The sequence below is a fragment of the Oncorhynchus mykiss genome, chromosome 3 (genome assembly GCF_057628025.1).
Source record: "Oncorhynchus mykiss isolate SJ-2025 chromosome 3, ASM5762802v1, whole genome shotgun sequence".
Lineage (NCBI taxonomy): Eukaryota > Metazoa > Chordata > Actinopteri > Salmoniformes > Salmonidae > Oncorhynchus > Oncorhynchus mykiss.
Window position 1 is genome coordinate 53,774,130 of NC_143024.1, and position 15,937 is coordinate 53,790,066.

Sequence of the window (15,937 nt, forward strand, 5' to 3'; positions counted from 1 at the left end):
CTAAATGCATTTAAACTCAGTTTTTCACAATTCCTGACATTTAATCCTGGTAATAATTCCCTGTCTAAGATCAGTTAGGACCACCACTTTATTTTAGGAATGTGAAATGTCAGAATAATAGTCGAGAGAATGATTTATTTCAGCTTTTACTTCTTTCGTCACATTTCCAGTGGGTCAGAAGTTTACATACACTCAATTAGTATTTTGTAGCATTGCCTTTAAATTGTTTAACTTGGGTAAAACGTTTTTGCTAGCCTTCCACAAGCTTCCCACAATAAGTTGGGTGAATTTTGTCCCATTCCTCCTGACAGAGCTGGTGTTACTGAGTCAGGTTTGTAGGCCTCCATGCTCTCACACACTTTTTCAGTTCTGCTCACACATTTTCAATAGGATTGAGGTCAGGGCTTTGTTATGGCCACTCCAATTCTTTGACTTTGTTGTCCTTAAGCCATTTTGCCACAAATTTGGAAGTATGCTTGGGGTCATTGTCCATTTGGAAGACCCATTTGCGACCAGGCTTTAACATCCTGATTGATGTCTTGAGATGTTGCTTCAATATATCCACATAATTTTTTATCCTCGTCGTGCCATCTATTTTGTGAAGTGCACCAGTCCCTCCTGCAGTAAAGCACCCCCACAATATGATGCTGCCACACCCGTGCTTCACGGTTGGGATGGTGTTCTGCTTCTTCTGCTTGCAAGCCTCCCTCTTTTTCCTCCAAACATAACGATGGTCATTATGCCAAACAGTTCTATTTCTGTCTCATCAGAACAGAGGACATTTCTTCAAAAATAAAAATCTTTGTCCCCATGTGCAGTTGCTAACCGTAGTCTGGCTTTTTTATGGTGGTTTTGGAGCAGTGGCTTCTTCCTTGCTGAGCGGCCTAATTATTTAATTTGTTCAAAATAGTTTAACCAGCTTTTTTTGTGTTGCGATAATCACTGATCTGGCTTTCAAGTCGGTCTATGAAAATGACCTTTTTTGTTACAAATCTAACTAGAACCGTGCATAATGCACATCGACTAATAATTACTAACTTCTTGCATTAGGCTATAAAAAAATGTACACTGTTAATGAGAACTATCTCTCAAGCCCACGTGCTAGATTAGCCAGCTAATCTTTCTGTTTAAATTTTAGCTAACTTAGATCTATTTACTAGCTAATGAAGTGGAACTGCAGAATTGTTAACACACCCTTCTGTCTGTCTCCAACTGTTTGAAAAGCATGTTAGCCTGTCCACTTTGTTCAGATGTTGAAATCTAGTGGCCTACCGTATTTCTCCTAATATTTCTCCTAATGTTCAACACGAGAACAAGCAGACCTAAATGCTCAAAATAAAAATAACAGAACCTTGACTCTTGCGATAATGGCATTTGGAATATCCTCCAAAAACGTTCAAAGTAATCTAACTAATTCAATACAGTGCCTTGCGAAAGTATTCGGCCCCCTTGAACTTTGCGACCTTTTGCCACATTTCAGGCTTCAAACATAAAGATATAAAACTGTATTTTTTTGTGAAGAATCAACAACAAGTGGGACATAATCATGAAGTGGAACGACATTTATTGGATATTTCAAACTTTTTTAACAAATCAAAAACTGAAAAATTGGGCGTGCAAAATTATTCAGCCCCTTTACTTTCAGTGCAGCAAACTCTCTCCAGAAGTTCAGTGAGGATCTCTGAATGATCCAATGTTGACCTGAATGACTAATGATGATAAATACAATCCACCTGTGTGTAATCAAGTCTCCGTATAAATGCACCTGCACTGTGATAGTCTCAGAGGTCCGTTAAAAGCGCAGAGAGCACATGGGCACATCAACAGACTTTTCACATAGTCAGATCAGGGATTTGAACCAGCAACTTTTCAGTTACTGACCCAATGCTCTTAACCACTACCCACCACCATAATGTTTGTTATAGCGGCTTGCGAGTAGTTTAAAACGGCCAACGACATCCGCACAAATCCGCGGCAGAAAGAAAAAACATAGTTCCGGTAATCTTGGGAATAACTTTTACATGATTTTTGCTAGAGGCACATGGTTTTCAGTGATGTTGCTAAGACTATAGATGTATTCTGCCTTAAAAAGGTTCCTTGAGGAAACACGCTCTCGCGGTCTCTCTCGCTTTCCCTCAGTCGCTCTCTCTACTGTATCTATTTGACTGGGCTGAGTTTCTATGGGCTACATTCTCCCAGGTTGTTCAGGAATGTAGCGTTGAAGTTGGTGGATGCTGCTTCTGCTTGCCTGAGCAGGACCGCAAGATTCCACAGGGCTGAGCTGGCTCTGGGGTTTGTCTCTACAGGATAGCTTTGTCTAAAGTACGAGGCTTCCGAGAGCAGGCCTGAAAAGATGGCTGTCAAATTAACTCCCCTCCCACACTCCTTGGTTTGAACCTCCTCCAACCTTCCTTGTCCGCCTTTACTCAATCTCCATAAACACATCTCCGACATTTTCTGCCTAAAATGGCTTTGTGACCGTCTCCTTCCTTATCTGCCTAAAATGGCTTTGTGAACTCTGCATTATAGCCTTTTCAAACGTTCCTTCAGGTGCTGCAATAGTGCCCTGTGGAACTTGTGTATACACACACACAAATGATGGAGTCTACAGAATGCTACAGGACAAAGTTTCTCAATCCATTCCTGGGAGGCCCCTCACTGGTTGCACATATTTGCTTTGGCCCAGCACTAACACACCTAATTCAACCAGAATGTGTTGAGTCTCACAGTTATGGATTGAGAAACATGGCTATTGGCACAGCAGTTCTGGATATATTATTTTGAGTGCTGCCATCTGCTGGGAACTTCAGGATTACCACTGATGGTTTCATGACACTAGCTATATTAACATCATTGGTTTTCACGAAGGACATGAGGGGAGTTGAGAGGAAATTGATGTTTTGTCGGTGTACAAGCCTACTCAACAGTTTTGTCAGGTCAGCTGAATGGGGAGTAAGTTGTTGGACAGGGACCAGATACTCCTCCTATCTGTTGTTAAGTTTAAAAACCTCTTAGTATTTTGGTTTCGAGGTGACACATCCCCTGTGTACACAGCAAGAGAAACAATTTAGCCAGTCAGACCTCCAGTGAGAGTTTGCATCTCAACGCCCCCATGCTTTTTCCAATTCCTTTTCTCAAGAGTCAAACTTATGAAAGTTCTGGTAATCGCTGTATTTCTTCAACCCTTTGTGGTTGACCTGCTTTGTGGTTTCCTTTGCGTTTTGTGTGGTAGGTACATTTATTAGATCTTATCACAATATTTGTGTTTATTTCTGGTCTGCTGTTGGCGCATACCTAGATATATGTATTATACTGCCCAGCTGTGACATTACACTATGTATGGCCACAGGGGTTTGCAGACAGTCATATACAGTACTAGTCAAAAGTTTGGACACACCTACTCATTCCAGGGTTTTTATTTATTTAGACTATTTTCTATATTGTAGAATAATAGTGAAGACATCAAAACTATGAAATAACACATGGAATCATGTAGCAACCAAAGAAGTGTTAAACAAATTTAGATATATTTTAGATTCTTCAAAGTAGCCACCTTTTGCCTTGAGAGCTTTGCACACTCTTGGCATTCTCTCAACCAGCTTCATGGTGTAGTCAGCTGGAATGGATTTCAATTAACAGGTGTGCCTTGTTAATTTGTGGAATTTCTTTCCTTAAAATGTGTTTAAGCCAATCAGTTGTGTTGTAACAAGGTATGGGGTGGTATACAAAAGATATTTGGTAAAATACCAACTTTGAAAGTTTCTTAAAGTGCAGTCGCAAAAACCATCAAGCGCTATGATGAAACTGGCTCTCATGAGGACCGCCATAGGAAAGGAAGACCCCGTGTTACCTCTGCTGCAGAGGATAAGTTCATTAGAGTTACCAGCCTCAGAAATTGCAGCCCAAATACATGCTTCACAGAGGTCAAGTAACGGACACATCTCAACATCAACTGTTCAGAGAAGACTGCATGAATCAGGCCTCCATGGTTGAATTGCTGCAAAGAAACCACTACTAAAGGACACCAATAATAAGAAGAGACTTGCTTGGGTCAAAGAACACGAACAATGGCCATTAGACTGTTGGAAATCTGTCCTTTCGTCTGATGAGTCCAAATGTGAGTGTTTCTGGTTCCAAACGTCGTGTCTTTGTGAGACGCAGAGTAGATTAACGGATGATCTCCGCATGTGTGATTCCCACTGTGATGCATGGAGGAGGTGTGGGGGGTGCATTTCTGGTGACACTGATTTATTTAGAATTCAAGACACACTTTACCACAGATTTCTGCAGCGATACACCATCCCATCTGGTTTGTGCTTAGTGGGACTATCATTTGTTTTTCAAGACATCTCCAGGCTGTGTAAGGGCTATTTGAAGAAGAAGGAGAGTGATGGAGTGCTTTATCAGATGACCTGTTCTCCATAATCACCCGACCTCAACCAAATTGAGATGGTTTGGAATGAGTTGGACTGCAGAGTGAAGGAAAAGCAGCCAACAAGTGCTCAGCATACTGTTTGTGATTCTACACCTGCATTGCTTGCTGTTTGGGGGTTTAGGCTGGGTTTCTGTACAGCACTTTGAGATATCAGCTGATCTACGAAGGGCTATATAAATACATTTGATTTGATTTGTATGTGGGTACTCCTTAAAGACCGTTGGAAAAGCATTCCAAGTGGTGGTGGTTGAAAGAATGCCAAGTGTGTGCAATGCTGTCATCAAGGCAAAGGGTGGCTACTTTGAAGAATCTAAAATATATATTTTTTTACTTGTTTAACACTTTTTTGGGTGGTGTACTGCATTATTTAAATGTTTTATTTCATAGTTTTGATGTCTTCACTATTATTCTACAGTGTAGAAAATTGTAAAAAATAAATATAAACCCTTGAATGAGTACGTGTGTCCAAACTTCTGACTGTTACTGTAGTTGTGCGTTTGTGGGATCATGCAAATGTACATACATATGTTTGTGCGTAATTGAGGGAGTGTGTATATGAATGCGTGACAGGAAGTTAAAGTAAACTGAAGTGTGTTTTGTGTGTAGAAGTGAATAGGAATGTGAGTAGGTAAAGTGATCAGTGTGTGTCATTTGATAAGGCTGTGTCTGGAGTCCATATACCGGGGCCTGTTTATTCACCATGGCCCTGGCATTACGGTGACTCCCAGCAAGAGGCCAATGACCCTAGCTAGCTGTAACAACAAGGGAGAAGGTGTGGGATATGAAGGGGGGATGCACACAGGGCTCACATTACAGTTAATATTTTTCATTTTTAACTTTAGCAGTGATACCAGGAAGATGATAAGCATGGAAATAAAACCATTTTCTGCTTCATGTCCCTGTTTTTCCTTTAGTTATCATATTGATGGGCATTCAACTGCCCTTGTCCACTACAATTTACAGTGCCACTCATGATTATTTCTACAGCCACCTCCTCCCGTCGATGCCCCTTGGTTCGATGCCAAGTGCATATCCGCCACAAGATTCCTTCACAGATCCCTGAGACTTAATGGAGAATCACGAGTTCCCACAATGTTTTGGGCTCTGGCCAAAGAAGATATTACTTCCAATAGTTACCACTTGATGTAACAAGCACACTAAGGCCAAGTTGTTGTAGGCTGCTTTTCACAAAGGGTTTCTTAGTTTTGTAGTTAATTTGATACCAAGCTCAGATGTGATTCCTTCCCACAGTAAGCCTATGGGTCTTGTTCAGTGTGCACTAAACTGAAGAAAACAGGGAGGAACCACCTGGATTTGTCCAATAAGAAATACTTATTTTAGGTTTCTGTTGCAAAACGTTTTTAAAGGTTTCCTGTTGCGTGCCCTAATGAACACAACCTAGGCGTTTCTGTCTGCAGGGGGACTTGAGAAGTTCCCCTGCTACATCAAAAGCTAGTATCTTGACTCCTCCAGAATTCAAATGAATAGTATATGTGTATTTTTTTAAGGACAGTCATGTATACTGAACAAAATTATAAACGCAACGAAACACAGATGTTTTTGAGGGAGCGCGCAATTTGCATGCTGACTGCAGTAATGTCCACCAGAGCTGTTGCCAGACTATTGACTGTTAATTTCTCTACCATAAGAATTCCACCAGAGCTGTGCCCCTGCATAGTCATGTGACATCCATAGATTAGGGCCTAATGAATTCATTTCAATTGACCGATTTCCTTATATGAACTGTATATCAGTAAAATCATAGAAGGAAATAAGTAAATTGAAATAAATTCCTTAGGCCCTATTCTATGGAGTTAACATGATTTGGCAGGAGCACAGCCATGGGTGGGCCTGGGAGGACATAGGCCCACCCACTGGGGAGCCAGGCCTAGCCAATCAGGAGTTTTTCCCCACTAAAGGGCTTTATTACGGACACAAATACTCCTTCGTTTCATCAGCTGTCCGGGTGGTTGGTCTCAGACTATCCCGCAGGTGAAGAGGCCAGATGTGGAAGTACTGGACTGGCATGGTTACATGTGGTCTGCGGTTGTGAAGTCGGTTGGACTTACTGCCAAAATCTCTAAAACTATGTTGGAGGCAGCTTATGGTAGAGAAATTGGCAATTGGCAATAGATCTGGTGGACATTCCTCCCTCAACTTGAGACGTGTGGCATTGTGTTGTGTGACAAAACTACACATTTTAGAGTGGCTTTTTATTGTCCACAGCACAAGGTCTACCTGTGTAATAATCATGCGGTTTAATCAGCGTCTTGTTATGCCACATGTCAGGTGGATGGATTACCTTGCCAAAGGAGAAATGCTTAATAACAGGGAAGTAAACAAGTTTGTGCATAAAAAGGTTTTTGTCTGTATGGAACATTTCTGGGATCTTTTATTTCAGCTCATGAACATGGGACCAACACTTTACATGTTACGTTTATATATTTTTGTTCTGTATATGTACCCATCTATGCAGAATTTTCGTATCTTTCTCCCTACTGTTTGATGTGATAGGGTACCGCTGAACCTGTGATCTATGTATTACACTTCATCAAGAGCCATTCAACACATCTTCGTTTGATTTGACATTCCCTTTACCTACAGTATGATTCTTGATTTTATACTGGAACAGGAATTTATGGTTCAGATATCATTAGTTAAAGCAGTGAAGTTTCAAGTTTGAGCATTTAAAAGTTAATGAGCATTTATTTGTAAGTTTTAACCACGACAACTGAAATACTTGGATTTTTACATTGTTAACATGAGGAAAATGGGCCACAAATTAGATAATGATTTGGTTTTATTACTGTAACTCCGTTTTAAAACCTTAAAGTACTAACCTTATCCCAAGGCACCACAGTGAAAAAACAAAAGTATGGTGTCCAAGTTTCTTATAACTGAACTCTGTTGCCTTTGTTAGACATAACAGTGCATACATTACACAATCCTTGCAAATAATTACCCTTTGCAAATGAACATGCCTCATGTCCACGACAGGATGTGGACATGAAAGAAAAATGAGAGCTCTTCACTGTTCGACTGCACTCGAGGTACATTTGTTCCGTGGAGAGATCCTGTGTTGAAAACGCTTGGGCGCTGTCACTCAGAAGGCATCTTACGCGGCATCCGTTTTTAGAATTTATCTCTCAGGGATTTCCAGAAATAAACGTGTTTCCTGATGCGGAGGAGACTCCAGCAGAGCACACACCAAGCTGAGGATATTCATGGCCACCCACTCTTTTCGCCAGACTTCCACCCCTCCCAGACCTATGAAACCTTGCAAACCCTGTGAACTATCACGCATTACATTTCACATTTAAGACACATGTAGGCCCTGCCCATTCATTTCATAGCTGCACTAAAAACACTCTAGTTGTATTTCTCCAGACAACTGCATCCATGCTAAGTCTTTGTTCTACTTAACAGTATAATTCTCTCTTTGGGTATGGTGGGAGGCAGAAGGCTCTGGCATCTGATGCACAGTGACTGGACTTGGAGAGGGAGGGGCACACACACACACAAAGCCGATATCAGAAAAGGGGCAGGATGTGTCTGCATGGTTTGAAAAAAATCTACCACACACACTTTAAAAAAAAGTTTTATAACCGACAGGTCGGATATGAGAGCAACGGAGGAAGCTAGCTCTGTGATCACGATGGGGCGAATGCATAGGACAACACATTAAATCCTCCTTCATCCTAATCTGTGAGAATCAAAGAGGGAGATGGGTGTTGTGGATTGATATGAAGTTGTAACCGGAATGAAGGGGTGGTAACTTGGACTCCACATGGAAGTAATTCAATAGACTGCTTTATCTGAAAGTTGTGACTTGTTCATTTCCTTAGAAAACAGGCAAACAATGGGAGACAAAAGACATTCATTATAACAGTGTTGTGCTAATATCTTCTCTGGTGAGGGAAAATTAGAGTATGAGTTCATTAACCTTTGTTTCCGGTGTCAAGTGATCATTATCCATTTCCAAATCCCCTTCCTTGTCTTAATTACAAACCTCATGTGGCCAGTGGGGATAAACGCACAAGAGCGATTTACCAGTTTAGTTCAATCGCTGGATGTCTGCAGGTTTTCCATGGTTTACAGTAGACTTTTGTTGTTTTACTGAAGACTAAGTGTAGTCGGTCCAGTACATTACCCTAAGCACTGCATGCATTCATTGATTTTCAGCAGAAAAAGGGTCTGCTTTCAGTGCCTGGTTTAGTATGTTATTTTTGTATTTTCTCATTAACTGCTGGCACGCCAAACATATACCTGAAATATTTTTCCTGGGAATGGAGCTCAAATTGACTTAAATGCAGATTAATGGTAGTCCTATTTAATGGGGCAGTGCAGTTAAACTGTGATTTCCTGCTAATTTAAAAATATATTTCCACACTGATGTTGACACAACACTGAAATTGTGAAAATGTTCATTATTCCCCTTTTGTCTTAAGGCTGTTTGAAACAAATGTCTGGAATTTCAGCCTGTTCAGGTGGGATGGAACTTCTGGTTGAGGGAGTGGGCTCGAGACCATCCTATCAGCCAATCAGGGCTGTGTATGTAAATATCTTCACATCTGACTGAGCATTTCAAGGACCAAAGGAGGCTCAGGGAAATAAATCATAAAAAATATATCGTAGTTATTTTCATTAAATAATCCATGATTTATTAGATTAACAGTGATGATTTAAAAGTACAATTACAAAAACTGCATAAGGGCTTTAACAGTTTTACAGTAGCAACCCTGCCTTTTTGTCCTCTTGGAAAAGTTTTGCAATGTTTCCCCTCAGATCCAACAAATGGTCTTTGGCATGTTACAACCAAAGCCTCACTTCCTCGTAGGAAGTGACTGTCATTCTTCCTTTTTCATAAGCAAACTGCTAGTATATCCTGTGCAATGGGGTTACCTCCCTCTCTCCCTCAAGGGGCAAGCAAGCATGCATCCCAAAAGGAGGCCACTGAATCAATATGCATTCCAACATGCTCCAACTTGCTTTTTGAGACTGAACTAAATTAACTTAATTCAGGATGGATGACTGCCCATGTTCGCACAGTAGACTAGCCTGTATCGTATTAGAAGATCATGCTTCAGTAATACTGTTTCACCTTAGACCCTTTTCTTCACAGCCCTTCTAGATAAATGCTTATTTTGGAGAAATAACACAAAACTTGATTATACCAGTAAGTCCCAGACCAAGTTAATTACCTATTTCTTTGACTATTTTTGTTCCCATTAGATACAGTAGAAGCTTTGATAAACAAGACATGACATTCTCTTTGACTGACAGCGATTGTATGACCCTGAATCTCAAAAAAATCATTGTTTGAGGCGAGTGGGGGAGGTGGTGAACAAACTAACATGGAGACTCCAAGACAAGGGGTGAATGGGACCGTCACTGACTCTGAGCTATGCTGAGACACAAGTCACGCCAAGGGATAAAGTTGTCATGCTATTGTGAAGAGATTTCCATTGACAAGACTCCCCAACATAGGACCACTGAAAATGATATGGGGGCCGTGGGCAATGCGTTTGCGGTTGAGTTCCTCTGTCAACAAGCAGAACCTATACACAGCCCCAGCATGTCTTTTTTTTTTTAAAGCCTCGTGCTATTAGAGAGCGACACAGCCCCTCTTCCTTAGATCGCAACGCTCCCATTAGCAGATGTCAAGGGTCTCTGTTAACGTCCCCCACAGGCCATCCTGGAACCAGTCTGAACAAGACAGTGAGACCTAGGATTACTATGTAACCACACGCAGCATGGGGCCCCAGAAGCAGGGGGCCTAGACAGAGTGGAAAATTAATTATGAGGTAGGGCAGGAGACAAAGATTTATGTGAGACTTGGGAGGGAATGGTATGCACAGGGGGTGGGAGAGAGAATAAGTGAAGAATTTTTGTACAAGTTCATCCACCTTCGATCCACCCTGATATGTGTTCCTGATAGAAACCGAGTACACAGAGTTCATTTTGCCAGGCGATATGTTTTGATTGCTCTCAAACTTAATAAAACTCTGGGAAAGTCTCTCTTAAGAAACGATGTGATTACTCATCTCTGGATCATAGAATTTGATTTTGATCTCATGTTCCTAGACAAATGGATTGTTAAATGTATCATTGCATTACTGGCTCTGTCGGATAGCTAATAAGCTATTTTATACTGCTGTTTGGTGAAACGAATGTGCGAATGTGTTTACCGCATTGCTGTATTTTTATCTTTCACACAAATGATAAAGAATGTAATTAATGTCATGTTTGTTTATATCCCTCTATACTTCAGATCAAATGACAGAGGTGGAGAAGAGCAAGACCATAAAACCCTGAACACTCACTCCTCATGCTCCTACTTGTAAATGTAAAGATTCACAGATGGTCAAGGGAGCCCAAGCAGTCCAAATTAAAAGCACGCATCGGTCAGAAAATGGGTTAAAATATTACTAATAGCAGGTTCACTAATGTTTTACTCCGAAAATACCTCTTATCTGTTGACTGAATTGATGCATCCTCTCCTTCGGTTCAGTAGCCCATCAAACCTTTATGCATGTTATCTGACAGTCATATGCAGTTACTGTACAACTGTGTGCACAGTGCTGCTCAGTGCTACAACTGCTCGCACCAACGAGAGGTTGGCCTATCCCTGTTCTAACAGGATACACCTGTGTGACTCCTTCACCATTCACATTATCAAATAATAGGCTTTATTAGTTGAGTGTCAACCAATGTAATTTGCTGGATCAGTGTTACCAAGTACACTGTAGATCATTAATTTTTTACCGGAGTTGGAGACAACTAACGTTCAACTGCTGGTTGGGGTTTTCAATCATTCAGATTTTATTTTGATTATGCACGTTCACAATAACAAATAGTTTTGATAGTTTTGCTTTAAACGGTCAGTGTATTTTTACATAGGGTACAGCAGTCCTTTTTGCGAGCTGCGCATGGTCAGGGCAGTCATTGGTCAGGGTTGGAGAAACTCAATGTAAAAATTCCAAACGGTCTAAACCATTCGCTCTGGAGACTGGGTAAAACATAAATATTGACATAGCACTAGCTCAAAACATTTATCTGCAAAAAGTACAAGTTAATCAGTGGGTGATGGTGATTTCAAATAATAAGTTGGGGGAGACGACAATCATAAATCTGATAGTGGGGTGGAAGATGCTCAGTCTTCCCTTTGGCTCAACTCAGGTGCCTACACACATACACTATGAGACGGCCATTCAGATTAAAGAAGTCATCCCATCAGCAACACATTTTAATGACATTTGTTTAGTTTTTTTTTAAATCCAACCTAATCGCAAAAAATATAAATGCAACATCCAACAATTTCAAAGATTTTACTGAGTTAGTTAATATAAGGAAATCAGTCAATTGAAATAAATTCAATAGGTCCTAATCTGTGGATTTCACATGACTGGAATGCAGATATGCATCTGTTGGTCACAGATAGCTTAAAAAAAGTAAGGGCAAGGATCAGAAAACCAGTCAGTATCTGGTATTTGCCTCATGCAGAGTGACACATCTCCTTCGCATAGAGTTGATCAGGTTGTTGATTGTGGAATGTTGTCCCACTCCTTTTCAATGGCTGTGCGAAGTGGCTGGATATTGGTGAGAACTGGAACAAACGGTTGTTCATGTCAATCCAGTGCATTCCAAACATGCTCAATGCGTGACATGTCTGGTGAGTATGCAGGCCTTGGAACAACTGGGCCATTTTCAGCTTCCAGGAATTGTGTACAGATCCTTGCAACATGGGGCCGTGCATTATCATGCTTAAACATGAGGTGCAGGCAGATGAATGCACAATAATGGACCTCAGGATCCTGTCATGGTATTTCTGTGCATTCAAATCGCCATCGATAAAATTAAATTGTGTTCCTTGTCCGTAGCTTATGCCTGCCCATACCATAACCCCACCGCCACCATGGGGGACTCTGTTCACAACGTTGGCATCAGCAAACCACTTGCCCACACGACGCTATAAACACTGTCTGCTATCTGCCCGGTACAGTTGAAACTGGGATTCATCCGTGAAGTGCACACTTTTCCAGCGTGCCAGTGGCCATCGAAGGTGAGCATTTGCCTACTGAAGGAGGTTAAGATGCCGTACTGCAGTCAGGTCTAGACCCTGTTGAGGACGACGAGCAGCAACTCTGGTGGACATTCCTGCAGTCAGCATGTCAATTGCACACTCCCTCAAAACTTGACTGTGGATGTGTGTTGTGTGATATAACTGCACATTTTAGAGTGGCCTTTAATTGTCCCCAGCAGAAGGTGCACCTCTGTAATGATTATGCTGTTTAATCAGATGTCAGGTGGATGGATTATCTTGGCAAATGAGAAATTAGCACTAACAGGGCTGTAAACAAATTAGTGCACAAAATATGAGAGAAATAAGCTTTTTGTATATATGGACCATTTCTGGAATATTTTATTTCAGCAGCTCAGGAAACATGGTACCAACACTTCACATGTTTCTTTTATATTTTTGTTCAGTATAGATGCGTATCGAATTGTTCATGAATGGAGAAGTGCACATCCTTAGGTCCTGCTACTTTTACCTACTTTAGTTTTTAGGATAGGGTGTTTCTCTTATTATGCTTGTACAAAGGGATTAACTCAGGAGGAACAAATGGCAATTTTCTATAAAACATTGAAAAGCACCAACATTTAAATTGAAAGGCAAGCAAACATTTTTTCTAAAGGTATCACAGCAGAAGATACCCTTTTCACTGCTGTGACAAAAGGAGTGTAGGAGGGAAAGATTAAGAGTGTAACCAATAAGGAAGAGACCTCCCTCTGCCGTCCCCCCTTTGAATTAAGACACTCCTCTTCACTTTTCCCCCTCTGGCTGGTGGGCTGTGTGTGGTGACTCTGCAGAGCACTGGAGGAGAACGGTGCATGTGGAGTGAATCAGTGGCTGTGGGCAAGTCACAGTTCACTCTGGGAGCTTGATCAACGCTGCTGGTGGAGTACTAGTGGGCAGCAGCAGGATGGATTGCAAGATTGGATTCCAGCTGGGTGTCTCTTTTTTACTGGTACTCTTGGTGGGTCATAGTGAGGCGTTGTGGTTTTCCTGGAGCAGTACAGACGGCACCACTGAGGCCCCAACGCTGGACAATGAGGGATCTGGGAACCCTGTGGCTAGCGGGAAATCACCAAAGCCGGACAACGTTGGAGAAGATGGGGCAGAGATCATTGACGTAGCTAGTGGGAAACGTAAGTTTGTACAAACTTGGGACCAGCATTCGAAGGCCACGGAGACCCACAAGCTGACCACTGTGGGGTCACAAGCCAGGAATGAGCGCCCAATTGAAAAGGATTCCCATGGGTCCACGTCGAGGGGAAGTAAACCTGGTAAAGGCACCTCTGCAATATGGGGTCTGGATCTGGTCACTGGGGGTGGTCAGGGGTTGGGAGTGGGTCTGGATTTGGATCTGGTTCTGAATTCGGATGCGGGTCTGAATTTGAATCTGAATTTAGTTCTGAATTTGACTGTCTGAATTCAGCTCCAGGTCTAAAATTGGTTCTGGGTCTCAATTTGTATCTGGATATGGGTCTAGCATTGAATCTGTATCAGGAGCTTCTATGTGGGAGAACCAGGAGGGAAAAGTTATACCTACAGACCACACGGGTTTAGCAGAGAATGTCAGTGTGCTTGCTGGGACAGAGCATGGGACGCTGGGTATTACCCAAGTGGACCTTGCAGAAAGTGCTTTGAACAAGCACCACAGAACAGGGGCATGCTATGGGTTACCCAATAGACAGTCAGCCTGTCCCAGGAGTGAATGTCTCGAGACAACTCGGAGTAGCTATAAAACAATTAACTGTAGCTCTAGTTGGAATGCCAATCATTTTAACTCAACAGAGTACTTTCAGGTACTTTCAGTTTCAACAACTACCACTCTTGCTACTAGTGAGGCGCCTGCCCCAAAATCCCCACGTTGCTTGCTCATAGATTCCCGTTTGCCTTTTTGCAAATCCATGCTTTGCGGTGGCCAACTTTCTCAATCCCAGCAGCGTGGAGGACATCCGGACTGTTCTGGTGGAGTGGGTGTGGCTCTTGCGGTCATGCTGCCACCATAGCCTGGAGTGTTTTTTTCTGTTTGCTGCTAGTGCCCAGGTGCGGTGATAGCCCCCTAGGCCTGCGAGGTCCTGCTGGACAGTCCTTGACGATGCCCAAACTTGACGACGGCCACTCTCTTCCTGATGAGAACGACTGGTATCAGAGCTTGTCAGTTAGTAACAGAAAGGTAATCCCTGGTTAAAATGTATCCCATTTTTTGGAATCCATTTTAAACCAGCAAATACCCCCCACCCCCATCCCCTCCTGTTTGTCTTTACTTTGTCACCCAGTTTTTGTCACCTCAGTAGTCCTTGGACGTTTATCTTGTTTTTTGGGGGTCATCCTGACGCGTGTGTTTTTAAGTGCATAATATGAAGGTACAGGTGACTAACGAGTGTGTTTCCATTTGCCACTCAACCCATTGGCAAAGACAGTGGTGTGAACATAGACTAAACAAACATGGCACTGGTGGTTTTCAGGTGCGGCCTGAACCTGTTGCATGTCAATTTATGTCCAAGTCTTCCGGTTGGCAGGTGACTGATAACTAAAATATATAAGAAAGAAAGTATTAAACACACACCATATCAATGATTCATACTCTGCGTAACCAATCGGACAGGAAAGTTAGATTTTCTGGAGAGCTAGAGGTGGCTTCTAAAGATCGTTTAACATACAATAATGTGATTTAGTTAAGGTGCAAGATAAAGAGACTGCTTTCAAGGTAGAGCGAAAAGAGTATTGACTTAAATGTCAAAGGGGGACATGTTTAGGGCACACCTAGTTTTAGATTATTCAATTAAACCTGAGTAAATTGCTGAAGGTCACAGTTTCATTCCATGTTATATGATTTGTTCCTCCCAAACTTAAAGGGAGTATTTATAGAGTAGTCATTTGTTTCAAGTGCACTTAAAGGAGGGAGCGACACTGCACTGTACCTTCTATACATTCTCTTGGCATGCAATCTTTACACCAACAAGCTGTCACTTATGTGTATTTATGGCATAAATCATTGGAATATTGCTAGCACATTTTACAAGCAGTACTTATGCATGGTAATTTTGTATTGAAAACTATCGCACTTTTCTTGTCTGAATTGCTTGCCGAAGTTTTGATGTGCATTCGGCTCTCTAAATGTTCAAATTAAGCTGTCATGTTACATTGAGCGCATGGGAAGTGATTATTTTGGCTTTGTGGTTTGGCCCTATACATTCAACCAGGGAAAGGGAAACCTAGTCAGTTGCACAACTGAATGCATTCAATCAAAATGTGTCTTCTGCAGCCAACCACTCTGAATTAGAAAGGCGGGAGGGGCTGCCTTAAACGACATCCAAGTCATCAGCTCCCAGGGAGCAGATGTTGTTGAGGGTTAACTGCCTTAAGGGCAAAGTGGCAGATTGTTTCACCTTGCTGGCTTGGTGATTCAAACCTTTCGTTTACTGGTCCAA

At 41.9% G+C, this 15,937-nt stretch overlaps 1 protein-coding gene across 5 annotated transcripts in view; it reads left to right on the forward strand.

Annotated features, from left to right (window-relative positions):
* LOC110519975 (uncharacterized) overlaps positions 1 to 15,937 on the forward strand; it is a 177,557-nt gene that overhangs the window by 61,755 nt on the left and 99,865 nt on the right. For 2 of the 5 annotated variants that reach the window (XM_090229528.1, XM_021596906.3), the window contains exon 1: positions 13,290 to 13,783. The exons of 1 other annotated variant lie outside the window; for it this stretch is intronic. In XM_090229528.1, the coding sequence (XP_090085654.1) occupies positions 13,420 to 13,783 (364 nt within the window). In that variant the 5' untranslated portion in view covers positions 13,290 to 13,419. Of the gene's footprint in view, positions 1 to 13,287; positions 14,680 to 15,937 lie in introns of those variants that run through there. 2 more of the 5 variants (XM_090229529.1, XM_021596907.3) reach the window with 2 other exon arrangements.